The 17,862-nt window shown below is 40.0% G+C and overlaps 2 protein-coding genes across 2 annotated transcripts; one reads left to right on the top strand and one right to left on the bottom strand.

Annotated features, from left to right (window-relative positions):
- Positions 1-3,763: 3,763 nt before the first annotated feature.
- Positions 3,764-4,399, bottom strand: LOC147549498 (uncharacterized). The gene has a single exon (XM_086668312.1). It carries the CDS (start codon positions 4,397-4,399, stop codon positions 3,764-3,766), a length of 636 nt encoding a protein of 211 aa, XP_086524438.1.
- Positions 4,400-12,093: 7,694 nt separating this feature from the next.
- LOC147549497 (triacylglycerol lipase-like protein) lies at positions 12,094-15,183 on the top strand. The gene is made up of 5 exons (XM_086671444.1): positions 12,094-12,391; positions 12,570-12,642; positions 13,251-13,315; positions 14,202-14,311; positions 14,841-15,183. Exons 1-5 carry the CDS (start codon positions 12,281-12,283, stop codon positions 15,058-15,060), a joined length of 579 nt encoding a protein of 192 aa, XP_086527570.1. The 5' UTR covers positions 12,094-12,280; the 3' UTR covers positions 15,061-15,183.
- The last annotated feature ends 2,679 nt before the right edge of the window (positions 15,184-17,862 follow it).

Raw genomic sequence — 17,862 nt, 5'->3', positions numbered from 1 at the left:
CCCTCTTGCTATCACCATTGACCCTTTTGTGAGCTTCCACTTTCCATCACCAAAGTGACTGTGGTACCCTTCATCATCTAATACTCCGGTAGAGATTAGGTTATATCGAAGATCTGGTATATGCCTCACATTCTTAAGAATCAATGTACTCCCTGTGCTCGTCTCGATTTTCACTTCTCCAATTCCTACGATTTTTGAGAAACCTAAGTTTCCCATCCTGACTTTGCCAAGGTCACCAGTTCTGTAAGAGTTAAAGAAATCCTTACATGGAATAGCATGATACGAAGCACCTGAGTCAACCAACCATGTTGTTTCTGGTTCTGACTCAGTCATACTTAAGCAAGTGTCTCCACAACCTGAGAGTAAGATAATGTCATCACCTGAGGCAACTGCCGCAACATTATCTTGTTTTTCATCATCCTTTTTATTTTCCTTCTTTGGTTTCCTGCAATCACTCTTGTAATGACCCATTTTTCCACAACCAAAACATCTAACTTCTTTCTTTGGTTTTGATCTCCCCCTTGACTTATCACGGTTATGAGGTTTTCTACTTTTACCTCTCCCCCGTCTTTCTGTAACAAGTGCCTCTGAATGAGACTCGTCTGACGATGATTTCCTTCTTGTTTCTTCATTCAACAAACTACCTGTTACGTGATTCATACGCATCATGCCATCAGGAGCAGAATTGCTAAGAGACACCACCAATGTCTCCCAACTATCTGGTAAAGAATTTAGAAGAAGTAAGGCCTGCAACTCATCATCCAAAACTAACTTCATTGCAGAAAGCTGGTTTACTAGACTTTTCATCTCATTCAAGTGTTGAGCAATTGAGGTTCCTTCTTTATATTGTAATTTTCCTAGCTTTCTGAACAAGTAAGCCTTTTTGGCAGCTGTCTTCTGATCATATAATTCTTCTAATTTCCTCCATAGACTATAAGCGGAAGTCTCCGTCGATACATGATGAAAAACACTGGGTTCTACCCATTGTCGAATAAATCCAACAACTTTACGATCTAATACCTTCCAGTCTTCTTCATCTATCTTCATCGGTTTTGTACCGTGATTTTCAATGGGTGCAGCTAGGTCTTTGCAGTATAACAAATCTTCCATTTTTGCTTTCCACATCAAATAGTTTTCTCCATCTAAACTAATCATGCGATTAGTATTCACTTCCATATTTCTGAACAATAAATCCAACCTTAGCTCTGGTACCACTTGTTAGGAAAAATAACCTAATTAACTTGTTCAGGAATATGAAGATAAACGATGCGAAAGTAAAAGTAGAGACACCAAGATTATTTAACGTGGCAAAAAACCCCTCCAAACTAGAAGGTAAAAAACCACGGGACCTAGTCCAGAAATCTTCCACTATAATTAAATAATGGGTTACACAACTCTTCACCAAAACTATGGTGGATAAACTGAACAAAGAAACAAAGAAATAAAAATCTCTTACTCCTTAGGATTTGAACAAATCCTAGATTACTAAAGGTTGAAGAAGATAACCACAAACTAAATTGCTTCACAAGATTAATAATCTTCTTTTCTTCAAACCAATATTCTGCTCTTTCAATCTCTCTTGAAAGAACCACTTCAGAAATCTCTCTTTCTCTGACTTCTCTTTGTTCTGGAAGTTGTTGTGTATAATCTCTTCCCTTTCATTCCCTTTTATAATGATAAATAGGGAGGTTTACCAAAAGAAATAGGAATTCCTTTTTAGGCTTGAAAAAAATAGAAACTTCTATTTTTTCCCCAAACAAGGAATAAGGGAAATCCTATTCCAACTAGGAGTCCTTTAATTATAAGGAGGGACCCCAACAGTAATCACCTTATAAACATGATAAGATTAAGCATATAAGGTTAAATTTTTTATCAAGGCCCCCTTTTAACAAGGATGGGGAGCCCCTGTCAAACTTCCCCACAACTTTTATAAATGGAGAATTTAATGGTATCTGAATAAGTGACATGGAATGACGTTAGAAGTTTTCGTGAATACTTTTTATTAAAATTTACATGAATGTGGTAATGGGTTCTAATGAATACAGCCTTCAGAGTTACTTTACTCAAAACAGTAAATCTTAGCTGTTGAAGTCAAATAGCTACCCAAACTGAGAATTTGACCTAACAATGCTGAATTGCTGAGTCTTAATTGATAACACTACTCGACAATGAGAATAAGGGTTTCTTTTTGTATGAAATATGAGAGTGAAGTTGAGACAAAACAGACCAGCTAGTCAATAAAGTAGGGCTTCTGATGAACATGTATACTAAAGAAGTAATTAAGAAACAAGTGCTTACTTTTTTTTTATTTGAGCTTGAAGATTAAGTCAAAGATTTGATATTCTTGGTTGTCTTTTTGGGTAAAAGTACTAGAATGCATATTTGAGTTTGAAGATATCAAATTGTCCAATTTACCATGTGACCTAGCTCTGAATAAGCCTCAGAGTCTGCCCTTGTTTTGACTCTTTAAACTTTATATTAAGAGATGGTTTGTCTTGCCCTCACTCCTGCAGGCTGCAGTTATACAATTTCTGATTTTTCCATTCTGTCCCCCACCCCTCTCTCTCTCTCATGAAAATGACCTATCATTCCCTAAACTGTCAATTGTAATCCTATTCTTTATGTCATGCTGACACAACCTCAAATATAAGTAGCTACCCGGATCCCATTTTTATCACCACCACCACCACCACCACTACCACTACTACCATTATCACCACCACAAGTCAACAACCACCATCTACATTTATTCTCATGGAACCAATTTGCAAACAAAATGCAAAACCAAGAACCAACAACATTCTTTACTCAGTTCAATCTTCTAAACCATCTGGGTTCTTAACCATGTCTAAGTCGATTGTCATTTTCTTGAGTTATACTCATCATAGCTATTACAGTAATGTTGGAACATGTTTAAGAAGGATGGAGAAGAATGTTGAGATTTTCTCTGTATGAGACAGGCTATGGCGATATCTTTCTTGAGCTTTTTATTCAATCATATGGTTTTCTTATTTAACCACGATAGTAGAGGTTGTAGACGGTCGGTTAGGTTTTTCTTGACCTTGCAAGTCCAAAAATAAACGGCTTTACAATGTCTGTGATCTTGACATCTTCAAGAAAACCTAAACTTGATGTTTTTGGTTTTTTGCTAGTTGAAGTTTATCTCTTCATTCTATCCCTTCTGAGCTGTCTTTCACTCTTTCTCCCTCTCTCTCCGTATGTATAACCTAGAAAATTTAGATATCTTCTTGCTTCTCTCTCAACATCCGATCTGGTATAATTCTTTTCCAATTCCTCCTCTAGATCTTGCTTTTGTATCTTTCATTTTTTTTGTATGATGTACTTAGCAATGTAAAAGAAATGAAATAAAATAATAAGAATTTGGTTCTAACTCTACTTGCTTCTTAATTTGATTCTAATGAATTGAATCATAGTTAGATTGATGGAGTTCTCTTTTCAGACTTCATGTTATACAATATTTAGCTCTTTAATGAACAGTTGTTTTGGTACCCACTTTGGTTAAGTAGCAACATATATGTGTGACAGACTGAGACTATGGTGGCAATGGTTACCCATTTACCCGAAATCAAACCGGAACCGAAACCGAAACCGTTCTGGTTATGAATCTTCATATTGGGCCTTCTTGACATCCGTGGAGGTTTTTTTGTTACTACTTTGACCCTTCTTGACTGAGTGGTGAGTGTGAGTAACACTTGATTTTTTTTTTTTTTTTTTTTGTTGAAAGGAAACCAAGACGAAGGAATTACAAATTAAGATCCCATTTCATATTGTCCATAGAGTGCCACATCCTGCTGACCTTGTGTTTCCTACCCCACTTTGCTAGAGCGTCTGCCAGGATATTCGATTTCCTCGGGCCAAACTGAAACTGTATTTGCTCGAAATGATTTAGGCGAGCCCTGATCTGTTCTATGTTGTGTATTGACTGCCAGTTTATGGCGGTACTTCCGTCCTTGATATTCATGATCAAATTGTTGTTGTCGCTTTCAATAATGATGTGGTTAAGATGAAGTTCCTCCGCCCATATAACCGCGTTCAGGATAGCTACACTTTCACATTCTTCTGCTGTCTGTCCCCTGATGCTGTTTGCTCTTGCCATCATGAATTCGCCGTTTGCATCGTGGATAATATTTCCAATTCCTGCTGGGACTGTGTAAGTTTTGAAAGAGGCATCAACATTAATTTTTAGAAAAGGAGGTGGAGGTGGCAGCCACTGTGGCTTGACTGCGTTACTTTTAGCACTCTTATGCTCTGGTAGGTTTGTAGCATAATCTTGAATTTGCCGAATAAGCTGCATAGGCTTGATATCGTTCTTTCCGAAACACTTTTCGCATCTAGCTTTCCAAATAAACCACATGATTTTTGCGAGATGCTCCGTCATAGCGTCATCCAGAGTGGACCAATTCGTGATCCACTCAGTCACCGAGCCAATGCCGTCAGTTCTTATGTTGTAATGGAACCAAATGGCCCGTGCAAAATTGCACTGAAGAAGTACATGGGTTGTGGTTTCCCGTTCTTCGCAGAATGCGCAACCGTAATTGTTGCCTATGAAATTCCCTATTTTGTCTTTTACCGGGAGACTGTTGGTGCAGCACTTCCAGAGAAAAAGTTTGATTCTGGGTATAGTTCTAATGCTCCAAATGAAAGCCCATTCCATTGTTTCGGGAATCCGTGTACCATTTCGCAAATACCTGTACATAGATTTTATAGTGAAATGACCAGATGTAGTGAGAGTCCAAACCAGTTTATCTTCCGCTGACGGATGAAGGTTTATGCTAAGAATTGCATTACGTGTTTCATCATCAAAGTATCTTTGGAGTAGATCCGTCTTCCAAGTGTTATTATCAATCAGTTGGTCCACCGTGGTCAGCGGGCAGTTATTGTGGTTAAGTAGGGGCGGCGCCTGATTAGGAATCCAAAAGTCCTGCCATATGTTTATTTTGTTGCCTTTGTTTACATCCCAGAATATAAGAGTCGAGAGTTTGCCAAGAGGTTCTGCCAAGGATTTCCAGACCCAAGAATGATTCTGTTTTGGAGATATTGGTTTTGCCGATTTTGGGAAATATTTGGCTTTTAGGAGCTGTGCCCAGGGCGCTTGAGGGGATTTGAGAAGGCGCCAACCCAGTTTGCATAAGAAAGCTTCATTGTCAAGAGCAGGCATTCGGAGCCCTAGACCTCCGAATTTACGAGGACTACAAATTGCTGCCCAGTTGATTGTATGGATGGTTTTTGTTTTTCCCCACCAGAATGACCGTTGAATGGTCTCTATGCGTTTGCTGATGCCTTTGGGAATGGCAAAGCATTGCATCTGATATCGGGGAACCGCCGCGGTAATAGACGAGATGACTACTGTGCGGCCTGCTTGAGAGAGGAGGTTTGTTTGCCACTTGGACAGTTTATTCTGAATTTGAGCCAACAACGGCTCAAAAGTCTGTTGTTTCTTGGCCCCTATGAATAGCTGAGTGCCCAGATACTTGTCTAAGTTTGAAGCTTGGTGCACTTTGAGGGATTTGGTAATGATACGTTTGAATTTGGGGTGGGTGTTTTTAGAGAAAAAGATAGTAGATTTGTTGTAGTTGATGACTTGACCCGATTCCGACCCAAATACTGATAGAATGTTGATGAGGTTGGTGATGTTGTCTAGGGTATTCCTACCAAAAATGATGCAGTCGTCAGCAAACAGCAGGTGATTGATTGTGAATGTGGACTTCGGGGTGGTGAAACCGAGAAATTTGTGAGGACTGTCCGGGGAGTCAAGCAGACGACTCAGGCCTTCCATGGCTAAGGCGAACAGGAAGGGCGAGAGAGGGTCTCCTTGCCGTAAGCCTCTGGTCACATTAAAAGACGGGCCAGGTCTGCCATTAATAAGAACCGCCATCGAAGAAGAAGAAATACAGGCATGAATCATGCGGATCCACATAGTGTCGTACCCCAGGTTAACCATTATGTCCTCCAGATAGTGCCATTCCACTCGATCGAAAGCTTTAGACATATCCAATTTTAATCCAAAGAATCCTTTCGATCCGCGTTTATTCTTGAATGAGTGGGTTATTTCCTGACTAATGATTATGTTGTCCGTGATTTGTCGCCCCGGGACATAAGCAGCCTGAAAGGGGGAGATGATGTCCGGGAGGGTGGTTTTCAGGCGGTTAGCTAGGATCTTGGTGATGATTTTATATGTTGTGTTGAGAAGGCTGATGGGTCTGAAGTCGGCTGTGGATTGGGGTGCTTTGGTTTTGGGGATGAGACAAATATGAGTATGGTTAGTGGAGGGTGGGAGAGTGGCGGTGAGGAAAAAGGTTTTGATCATCTGGAAGACGTCTGTCTTTACTGTCTCCCAATTGGTTTGGTAGAAGAAGGGGGGAAACCATCCGGCCCAGGGGCTGCCTCGGGTTTCAGGGAGAAAGTGGATGCTCGGATTTCCTCCTCGTTAGGTGCCTGAATGAGGTAGGTGTTTTGCGAGACGGAGATCTGGATGGTGAATAGGGATTTGATGATGCTAGTGGGGGTAGGGGGTGAGGTGGTGGAGATGTTTTTAATGTTGGAAGTGAAGAGATTGGAAATTTCCGGGATATCCGAGCACCACGAGTTGTCTTCTCTTTTAATGGAAGATATGTGATTTTTCCGATTTCTGGTGATTGCTTTGGCATGGAAGAATTTGGTGTTTCTATCGCCCAGCTGGATGTGTGCCACTCTGGATTTTTCTTTCCAGATGCTCTCCTGAAGGTTATAGGCCTCTTCCAGCTGAGATGTGAATTGATGGAAGAACTCTGAGTTAGTCGAAGACTGAAGGAGGGTAGTAAGTTGTTTGATTTTTGTCTCAATGTGCCCAAAGACGTTTTTATTCCATTGAGATAGTTTGATGGCAAGAAGGTTGAGCTTTTGTTGAATCAAGTAGTTGTTCGGGTTCCAGTTTTCAAGGATGAAATTTTGACAGGTTGGATGGGACATCCAAGTTCTAAGGAATTTGAAGGGTTTGGCACTCAGATGTGATGGGGGATGGGTGGAGAGTAAGATAGGGAGATGATCGGATCCCACCCCCGGTAGGTGAGTAATTCGGGAAGACGGATAGGTGGAGAGCAAATCCAAATTTGCAAGCGCTCTGTCAAGACGCTCTTGAATCAGAGTACCATGGAATTGCCGATTGGACCAAGTGAACTGATGGCCATTGAAACCTAAGTCATGAAGACCCATCTCATGAATGCGGGATACTATCTTCCTAGCCATGGGAGGGATAGGTTTGGGAGGGCCGCTTTTATCGGAGGGGTACATAATGGTATTCAGGTCACCTATCACTAACCACGGAGTGTGTTGATCAGTAGAGACATTCTGAAGGGCTTCCCAGGGTTTGAGTTTTTCTTTGTTATAGGGACTCCCATAAAAACCAGTGAGCAATAAGTTTTCATTCTGATCATCCAAATTCAACGACACGTGGATCATGTTTTGAGAGGTCTGAAGCACCGTTAGGTCAATATCCGATTTCCAGAAAAGAACTAGACCACCCGCTTTGTTGATCGGCTCAACCGTAACCTTTTTGTAGCTTTTGTGGAGATTGAGCAGTTTGTCGATGTTCATGTTCATGCATTTCGTTTCGGAAAGAAAGATTATATCTGGATTGTGCTCTTTGAGTAGCGTCCACAGGTGTTTCCGGTTGAGAAAGCTACCACATCCACGGACATTCCAGGCCAAAATGGCTAAAGGGCTCGGGTTCGGGTTATAGGTTGAGGTCAAATCCGGGTCACGTCCAAGGGTCAGGCTGGCAGTAGCCATCCCTAAAACAGATAAACAAAAAACTAAAGGCACACCACAGTATAAAACCAAAGAGAAACTACTAGAAGCGGCCCAATAACAGCCAACAGAAACAAAAAAGAGAAGGCCCTCGACTATCTAGAGGCACCTTCGCCGAACACACCCCCAACAGGGGACAACCCAAGCCCGGTACACTTGGCAAGAGTAGCAAAAAGGTGGGGACCGAGCCACCACACACCACCCGAGTGGACAAAACCAACTCTTGCGGGTGTACCAGGGAACAACAAAAAACCAACAACAAAGCAAGACAACAAACAAACTAAAACGACCAACAAACTAAACGAGAAACAAGACTAGACAGGTGGTATAGGGGCGCCCTCCTCCTCATGAGCCGTGATCAAATCAAGGGACTGGTACAACACGTTGGATTCTTCAAGGAGGCTTCTGGATTCTGCATCATCCACCAACCGGGCCCGAAGCCGAGGGGAATGGGTGGATTCGTCGGATGAGCTGATGGACAGGTGGGATGAGCCGGGTCTGACTCTCTTGCCCGTGGTATTGATCCTCAGGCTAACAAGAGGTTGCCTCTAACGGGTGATGGTGGGGGTGCTCTTAAAATTGGTTCTTCCTCCCTGAAATTTTGTGGTTCCACTTCATCGTCTTCCATAGGCTCGTAACTGGAGTCATCTCCTTCGTCTGATTGAGGGACCGGAGCTAGTTCAGGGCAATGACCGATAGGGTGTTCAATAATTCGACAGGTTTGGCAGATCGCACCCGGGAATTTTTGGTAACTGATATTAATGGAGCATTCCCTATCAGCAAACAGGAAGTTAATGACCGCTAACAGTGGGGTTCTTACATCATAGAGGAAGTGAACTTTGATGACTTTATTGTTTATGAACCCTAAACTACGAGGTTTGATCTCGATGATTTTGCCCATCCTCTCAAAAATCACATCCAAATCTTCCTTATTTTGTATGGCTAAAGGAAGTTTGTAAAGTGTACACCACATGGGTTCAAAGAACAGATCGTCCACCTCCTCCTCGAGAGGAATTTCCACTTGTTTAAGCACGAGAAGTCTACCCCTAAGAATCCAGGGACGACCTGCATTAAGGGTGTTTAGGACGAACAGGCTTTTTGGTTTAATGAGGAAAGTATTGACCGGCCCCTCCACCTGAGAATAGAAGCAGTCTCTGAAGAACACCGAGAGGGGGAATAGCATCCTCCTTATTTGTGCAAGTGAGGTGGTTTCCGGGCAGCACCAACGAGCAACCCAACCCTGCTGTGTTTCTTGGAGTTCATGGTTGATTGATGGTTTTTGGTACCTAAGAGAGAGATGACCACGAGGGGAGATAGCGAAATGGGTGGCCATTAGGGTAAGTGGTGAAAGTGAAGAGGAGACTCTGTAGGGGGAAGGATAAGGGTATGAAGTGAAGAGTTGAGGGGAGATGTTGGTGGATAGGAGAAGAGAAAGGATGTGGTATAAAAAGATCGAGAAGCAGAGAGTCCAAAATAGGGAATGATCACCATGCATGCTCATGTATTGGCCGGCGCCTACCACCCGTCTCGTCTACTCGTCGGACAAGACGAGTGACATCTCGAGAGACAGAAAGACTCAGAGACGAAGAGAAGAGAGAGAATACTCAAGAAACTAAATCGAAATTCGAAACGACCAAAAAAGAACCAAAACTAAATCAAAGCAAAAGAAGAATAAGAGAGAGAAAGCAATTAAGACCAAGAAGACGAAGGGGTTTTCGAGTGACGTACCTTTGAATTCAAACTGTGGCTTGAGTGATAATTGTTTGAGTCATTTACTTCACCTGCATTGAATGAACCTCGAGTTGATGCTCCACCAACGAGCGTGGTACCTTCTTGAGGACAGCACGCCTGCATGCAAGCAATAATGAGTTGGGTGGGAGTAGCGCCGGCAACGATTGGGTAGAGAGATTATCACTTCGACTGCTATCGTGATTATCCTTTGCTTCACTTAATGGTGTTTGAGTTTCAAGGTAGATTTTGAGTGATTCTCAAGGAAGCTAGATGCTCGGAAGTATAGAGATTAGGGTTTCTAAAGCTTGGATTGATCGGCGAAGAGAGTGAAAAGGAGAGTAGGGCTGACGTCACCCGGGAGCCTCTCTCTCCTCAAAAAACTCTCTACAAAGGTCGAGTAACACTTGATTTGATCAAAGTAAATCGACAAAGTCAAATGAAATGAGAGTGTGGATGGTAGAAAGAGTAACTATATATAAACTTTCAAACAAATGATATCACAACATAGTGCCCATTTGCACATCTCCATCTTTGAGGAGGGATTTATGAGTTTTTTTGTTGTTGAAATGGAACAGAAGGAAACAAACTAAACACCAAGATCATTATTAAACTCATGAAGGGAGATTGATAGGAAGTAGGAGATATTTAGATTAGAATTAACTGTTGTCAAACGCTTGGGGTAGGTAATGGTTTGGAAGAGTTTAGACGGAATAATATAAACACCAATGAAATGGTTTCCTTTTTCTTCTTATTACCATGGTTTTGGACCTTCCGTGTGTATGAGGCGTAGGTTAGTTCAATAGAAGAGTTTAAACTAAAAGATTTTATAGATTGTAGCTAGGGGTGGTAAACGGTCCGGACGGGCAGTCCGCATACAACTAACCATCCGGTCCGAGCAGAACGGACGCAACTCAAACTTGTCTGTTCAGACAAGCGGACAAAATGGATAGGCATACATCGTAATTTGTCAAAAAATAAAAGTCACCAAGTTCATTAACTTAGTGAACAATAACAACAAAATTAAAAACACTGAGATAAAGGATCGTCAATTAGAAAAAAACTTCTCAGAAAAAAATCAAAAGAGAGGGAAGCATCGATTAAGATTAAAGGTTAGGATTTTTCCATTGAGAACCATAAGAGGCGTGAGTGGAAGAGAGTCGAAGAAAATAAGAAAGAAAATGGTTGGAGTTCTTCTGATTACGATGGTTATAGGTCATAAGCTCATAACCTAATCTAATCTAACACTACCATCTTACTATAAACATCTAATGGTTTATATTTCTTAAGGACGTGTACTATGGACGGATAAACGGACAACCTAAACAAACGGACTTAGACGGTACCACGGTTGGGTCCTCTTGTCCGCATCTACCCACTACCCATCTATCGGTCGGGCGGGTTTTGACCGGTTCGATCACCGAGCGTCTAAGGACCTTCTGACGCGGGCATCCACAGATGCTTCGGGTGCGGGCGTCCACATATTCTTCAGACACGAACGGGTATCGGACCACGAGCCAAAATCCCACCCTAGTTGTCAGTGCGAGGAATAGTTGTAAATAGACACATCAATGCAATCTCAAAGTGACACTAAAAATTAACACATTATCTTTACATGACAAAAAACTAAGGGTTAATTCCGTTTTGGCCCCCGATTTGTGACTAACTCCCCGTTTTGGCCCCCATAAGTGTCCGGCAGTTCGTTTTGGCTCCAAAAATTTCCTATTTGGCCCCAAATTTTATCCAGCCTCCCAATTCTACCCCGATGGCATTTCTGTAATTTTATATTTTTTCTTTTTGTTTGTCCACCTCATCTTATCACTCCTCCACCACACCACCTCCTCTCCACCTCACCCTTCTTCTCCGGCGGAATGTTGCCGGCCGGAATAAAAAATTCCGGCCGGCCACCTTATTAAAAAGAAAAAAAAAATTATTTCTCTCTCTTCTTCCTCCTTTCTCTCTCTTCTTCTCTCTCATCTTCTCTCTCATCTTCTCTCTCTCCCTCATCTTCTCATCTTCGCCGGAAAGTGTCTGGATCTGGGGTCCAGACTCCTCTTCGTCTGGGATTTCTCTCTTCGTCTGGGATTTCTCTCTTCGTCTGGGATTTTCAGACGAAGAGGAGCACTCTTCGTCTGGAAATCCCAGACGAAGAGGAGTCTGGATCTGGGGTTTTCCCCAGATCCAGACACTTTCCGGCGAAGATATCTTCGCCGGAATAGAGAAAGGAGGGAGAGAGAGAGAAGATGAGAGAGAAAGGAGAGAGAGAAAGGAGGAAGAAGATGAGAGATAAGAAGAGAGAGAAATAATTTTTTTTTTTTTAATAAGGTGGTCGGCCGGAATTTTTTATTCCGGCCGGCAAGATTCCGCCGGAGAAGAAGGGTGAGGTGGTGTGGTGGAGGAGTGATAAGATGAGGTGGATGATAAAGAATGGTGTGATGTGTTTTTTTTTGTTTTTAACCTTTTTCACAAATAATTCTGTTTTGGTCCCCGTGGATAATTTCGTCAAAAATTTAGCCCTTGGGGCTAAAACGGAATTAACCCAAAAACTAATTAAGGTCCGACCCGTTTACTTGTTAAGGAAGGAGGGGATGGAAAAAAGAACAATCTGAATATGGTAAAATCTTTTTCTCAAGAATATTTCGCGCTTTTGGGGTTATGAGTTCTTTTGATAACTGATTTACACCCCAGAACCAGAGAACTCGAGAATTGGGTGAATCCAAACCCATTTCTTGAGTAGGAAGAAAGAATGCAGCGATTCAGGAGCTCTAGGGCTACGATTTTTAATTCTGTTCCTTACATGAGGAAGAAAGCTCTCAACTCATGGTCTGCTGTTCAAGATACTTACTTTTCCACCAAGGTACTTTCTTTTTCAATCCTATTTGGGGTTTACTGTTATGGGTTTTTGATTAATTTTTGTGGGGGTTCGTTATTCAATCTTATTTTTGATTTCCTTTTATAGGTTAAACTGATAGGAATTTGATTTTTATGATTTCTAACGGGTGTGATGTTTTTGATTACCTAATCTCTATTTGAAGGATGTTTTTGAGAGGCATAGAGTGGTCTTTACAGTCGCAACTTCATTGGGATCAATTGGAACTGCATGGTTTGGTGAGTTTTATTTGATTTCTATTTTGTTTTCCCCAATTCAATCTTGTTTTTGGTGAGATAGAATCAAACTAAATTAGGTTTTGGTTTGAGGTCATTCTAAGTGTTTCTCATTTTTCTGCACTGTCGTAAGATTGCTGTTAAAAGAAAAACTAGCGAGCTTAACACATTCCGATTTAATTTTCGTTCTTCGTGTACTTGTTTAGATGATTTTAATGGTGACCTAGAATGAATTTAGAACAGGTTAACTGTTTGTGCTCCAAAGGAAGTGACAGTGGAAATTTCGACAGATCTAGAGTATTTTTGCTACTCCAATTGAGGTACCGAAGAGGAACTAGGAAGAAGTTCACCTACCGTAACATGATATATTGATCTTAAGTAGTTCTTTAGTTACTAGAGTACCCGCTTACCACTGTACGGAAGGACTTCAAATCTACTAACCCGAGCTCCCATTGACTTGCTTGTAGCTTGCGCACTTGCAATATTTGGTTTAAGTTGTGACCTACTGTTTCACAATAGTTACACCATTGATTCTATCAAATCTCAAGAAATTAATCTGCGTGGGAACAATAAACTACCAAAGGTGATCCTCTTTTTTTTTCTTGTGGCAGGTTATTCTTTACGATATATGCATCAAACAAAAGTTGAGCAGAAGCTCGAGTCAATTGAGCAAGCTGTAAGTTTTTATAGGTATTCTTAGTCAAAGTTACTGCTCTTTACGTTTTCCTTTGCTTTCTGAAGTACCTCTTGTTTATATATGTCTAAAAATTAAATATTTGGTGTGATTTAGCATCGGGTACCGTGAGTTTTCCATCAACTAAGGACTAATAACTTCTATTCTCAACTTTCCTGGCCACGTGAAACTAAATCATAGTATAGTAGACACTGTTCTTTCTCTCTTTCTTTTTCTTTCATCTTAATAAATCAAAATGCATTCCGGACAAGTGGTAGACTTGTGTGACCTTTACAACCAATAGAATGATAGATAACTTCCATGAACTTCGTGAGCTATATAGAAGAGAAGGAATGGTGTGGTACTTGCCACATGCCTCATGTAGGAGATGCCGTTACTCGTATTACTTGTCTAGCGGATTAGCCAATAACAATTTTAGCAACAACAGATTCGCTCAGATACTTGTGACTAGGCTTCACTCTTATATTGAATCATGTAGCTAAAGCCTGAATTTGAAAAAGATCTAGACTCTCCGATTTTATTGTTGCTTAAGAGTTCAGCGAGTTTTTCTTGTTGTTGGGACTTAGTTTCTTATAGACGACCCCAATGATGAGCAGAACTCAGTGCTCTATAATTAAGTTCAATATTTGAAGATTAGGTACTTCTAGTAAGAATTTTCGTCTGCATTGCCATAGAGGTAGAAGGTTAGTCTTTTCTGGGTAAATGGAAATACCTTCGTTATTTTATAGCAGTAATAGGAAGTAGCTACTGTTTTTGCTTGGAAAAATCAGACAAGAACTGAGTTTTGCTTCATGTTTTTACAGCTTTTGGTCTTTTCTTCCATTTCTAAAATCAAATTGCCACTTATTGAGTAATTTTCTCGTAACAGATGAAGAACGATCGTCACATTGAACATGCTGAACTTAAAAAGATGGTGGGTTTAGGAAATGTCAGCCCTGCAGCTTGTTTTGCTACTGCTGGAACATCTTTAGTGATCGGGTTTGTTCCTAAACTATTATTTCGTTCTGAACTACTTCTTGCCTCTTTAATTTGGATATTAGGTTTTCTGAACTTCCAAACTCTAACTTTCTTTTAATATCTGTTTTTCTATGTTAAGGATTTTATTACTTGTAGGACACTTGTAAAAATGACAGTATTCCTCTTTTAGACTTATCTATCCTGCCCTCGTTTCTTAGTTCCTACTTCTTAGATAACCACACTTGTAATTATTCGAAGTGTTCTTGTAGGTCGTAAACAAGTTATTTTGCATATATTTGAAGCTCTTCGATTGACAATAACTAAATCTCCACCTTGATGTTAATTCATACACAAGATATTTCAGATATGTTTTCGTAAGTGAGAATACTATGCATAGCGACTACAGAGTTCTTTTACATTAATTTAGGCTTTTGTTTTCATTCAGTATATTATTAGATCTTGCTTTTAATTTGAGAAACTAAGTGTCTTACTTCTCTATTTAATTGTAATTCCTGTTTTCCGATGTCTACAAATTGAATGTGATTATTAGGTATGTTTTGGGTTGGCGAGGTGGAAGATGGTACGCAAATAGGAAATTAAGAAAAGAGCAACTCAAAATGCTCGAGATGAAGAAAACTCCTAGGTTTCAGTTTTTAAGAAGACGGTTAGCAAGATCAAAGGTACCAGAAAATTCTAGTACAAGTACTGAAGCAGCCAAAGATACTACCACAACAGTTTCGAGCAAACATTGGCAATTAGTAAACAGTTAAAAGGTTGTTAGAGGTACTGATGTAAATTTTGTTCGACATTGTCTAGCCCATGATAGAAAAGTGAAACAAAGAATGCTAATCCATTTGTTGGGACCTCATTTGAATTTCGTGAGAATTTTCCCATCTTCATTGTCGTACAGGTAACCTGAAGTGGTCTACATTTTTAAGGAACAAAAAAAAAATTCTGGGGAAGACGGTGGAAAACCCAAAACATTTCACCAAACGCTCCTTACTAGTCGTCAGATATAAAATTTTGAGTAGAAATAGGGAAAGAGAGAAAGAAGGGTTAATCATTTTCATTATTAGTTGAAGAATAATTGAAATTTACAGTTTCATCAAATGGTTCATCAATTAAAGACCTTACTTTTGATGTTGTTTTGTAATATTTTTTCCATGCTTGAGCTAAACTAGATGAAACATTTCAAATCTCAGAATCACCAATCTCAATTTTAAAATCATCTTTAAAACTTCTATTTGAAATAAAGGGAGAAAGATGGTTTTCGATTGAACTAATTTTTGATGGGTTTTGATTCTTTGTCGTTGTCCAGCATGCGGGATGGGTTTGAGCAAAAGTTACATATTGTTTAAGAAATTGGAGAGTTGGGTATTAATAATAGGAGGATGGTTCAACCATGGAATTACCATATTGGCCAAAAATTTCAGTGAGGCAAAACGTCGAACAGTTCATGTCCAAATTTTTTTTAGTTTGTCAAACAGTAAAACTTCATCACTGAATATCTGCGCTGAGACTTCGAAAAGATGATAGATAAACAAAAGAAGAAGAACAACCACATAAATCCATTGAAGAACTACCTGATGAAATTTCAGGAGAAAGAGCTTGTTGGTACATCTACTTCATCTCAATTCCTATTATATATATGCTAATAGGGAAAGAGAGAGAGGAGAGAGAGAGAGAGAAAAGAAGAGTTAATGGTCGCCGGAGTTAGTGTTGATGGTGTGTAGTGCCCCTCGTAATATTATGGGTTGCCTATAGTAGCATTACTTGTAATCTAAAACCCTTACCATCATTTCTAATTCCTCATTGCTGCCGTTTTGGATTCTAGAGTGAGAAAGTGGGAAGGTGATTTCCTTCCCATCCAACTTTACCCCAACCCTTTTTAACCCTAAACCCTACACCCACTTTTGAGTTCTCAATTTCTTCATCTCTTTTCTTTTCTTGTTGTAGCCATTAGTGTTAGAGATAGGGTGTATGGTTGTAGAGAAAGAAACTATGGCAAAGTGAAGGAGAAGAAGGAGGCATTAAACTTGGTGATATTTCTTTGGTTCTTAGTGTGGGAGTTCTCTTCATTGCTTGGCTTTAGAGTGAGGTAGGTTTCTATCTCTCTAGGGCTTGAATAGCCATTTTTATAGATAAATCTAGACAAATTAGATGACACTACAAACCCTAGATTTTAGTATTACTTGAACATAGATTAGAGTTCTTGACACAAATATATATACTAGAAGTAGTAGATTTATATTCCTACAAACTCATTTTTAGATCACTTTGAATCTCATCTATGTGTTAGATTTGAAGGATATTTGCCCCAATGACATACTTGATGAACCATAAAATCTTTATTAACATTCTCATGCTACATTCATGTATTACAATAGTAATTAGTGCTAAACCCCTTTATTTGGCATGATGTTAGCATATAACTCTTAAAATTAGATGCCTCTCACTATTGGACAATATCATTTATGTAGATACATGAACATGTGTTAGAACTCAACATGGTATGAGAATTGTAGGCTATTATTATATATCGATTCATTACTTGCAAAATGTTATAGAAATGAAGCTCGTATGTCGTAATAGATTGGCGAATATGATTTTGATTTATGTATGTTGTGGTGTGATGATATTATATGTGTGTGACATGATGGAGTTGGTGGAGGGTTGTAGGAGTTTTGTGGTTGGTTCGACCCGCTCTATCGGTTGTGGCCTAGGTATGGAGCGTATGGGGTCGGCGCTAACACAAGGGTAACCTTGTGGACCACACTCTTATACAACGTGAACACCAACTTGTCATATCATTTTTGATTGTTTACTACAAATGGTGTGATGCTACTATGTATGTGTGACATGATGGAGTTTTGTGGTTGGTTCGACCCTCTCTACTGGATATGGCCTAGGTATGGAGCGTATGGGGTCGGCGCTAACACAAGGGTAGCCTCGTGGACCACACTCTTATACAACATGGACACCAACTTGTCATATCACTTTTGGTTGCTTGTTGCAGATGTGGTTTACTTTATTTTAACGGTCACAACTCGGATACTATTTTCTGACACCTCTATATGCTTGGAGTCCATTTGTTTTGGTAGCTCTTGAAACTGTCTATTGAGGCTTTAGAGGTTTCGAAATCTACTTGTTGGGGTCTGACCCAACCTTTTATTTTTCAAGACAAGGAAATCGGGAAGTGCCACCTGCTTGAGTCGTAGTTAGCCTTGAAGGAGCTTCTTAGTATTCTTATTTCTTTCTTTAGGTAGTTATTTTGGAGTTGCATCTCCTAAATACTTGTTTTTTCTTTATTTGATCTTGTCCGACATATGTGTCGATGATTTAGAGATATCGTGCGAGTTTTGAGAAGCTTGGTAAAGTTATATTAGTTGATTTATTGTTACTTTTGAGCTTCATGTTTGATGTTATTTGTCTCTTTAATGAGTATATCGTATATGTTCACTGTTCTACGGAGAAATGCTTTAAGTTTAGGTTTTCATGGCGGCCGACATGGAAATTTGGATTTGGGCCGTTACATGTGTCACCGGAGTTAATAGTTGCCGGAGTTATGGTGG

The sequence above is a fragment of the Eschscholzia californica genome, unplaced genomic scaffold (genome assembly GCF_041429995.1).
Source record: "Eschscholzia californica isolate CP2 unplaced genomic scaffold, dmEscCali1.0.p SCAF_3, whole genome shotgun sequence".
In the NCBI taxonomy this organism is placed as follows: Eukaryota; Viridiplantae; Streptophyta; class Magnoliopsida; order Ranunculales; family Papaveraceae; genus Eschscholzia; species Eschscholzia californica.
This window is presented reverse-complemented; position numbering and strand designations above follow the sequence as displayed.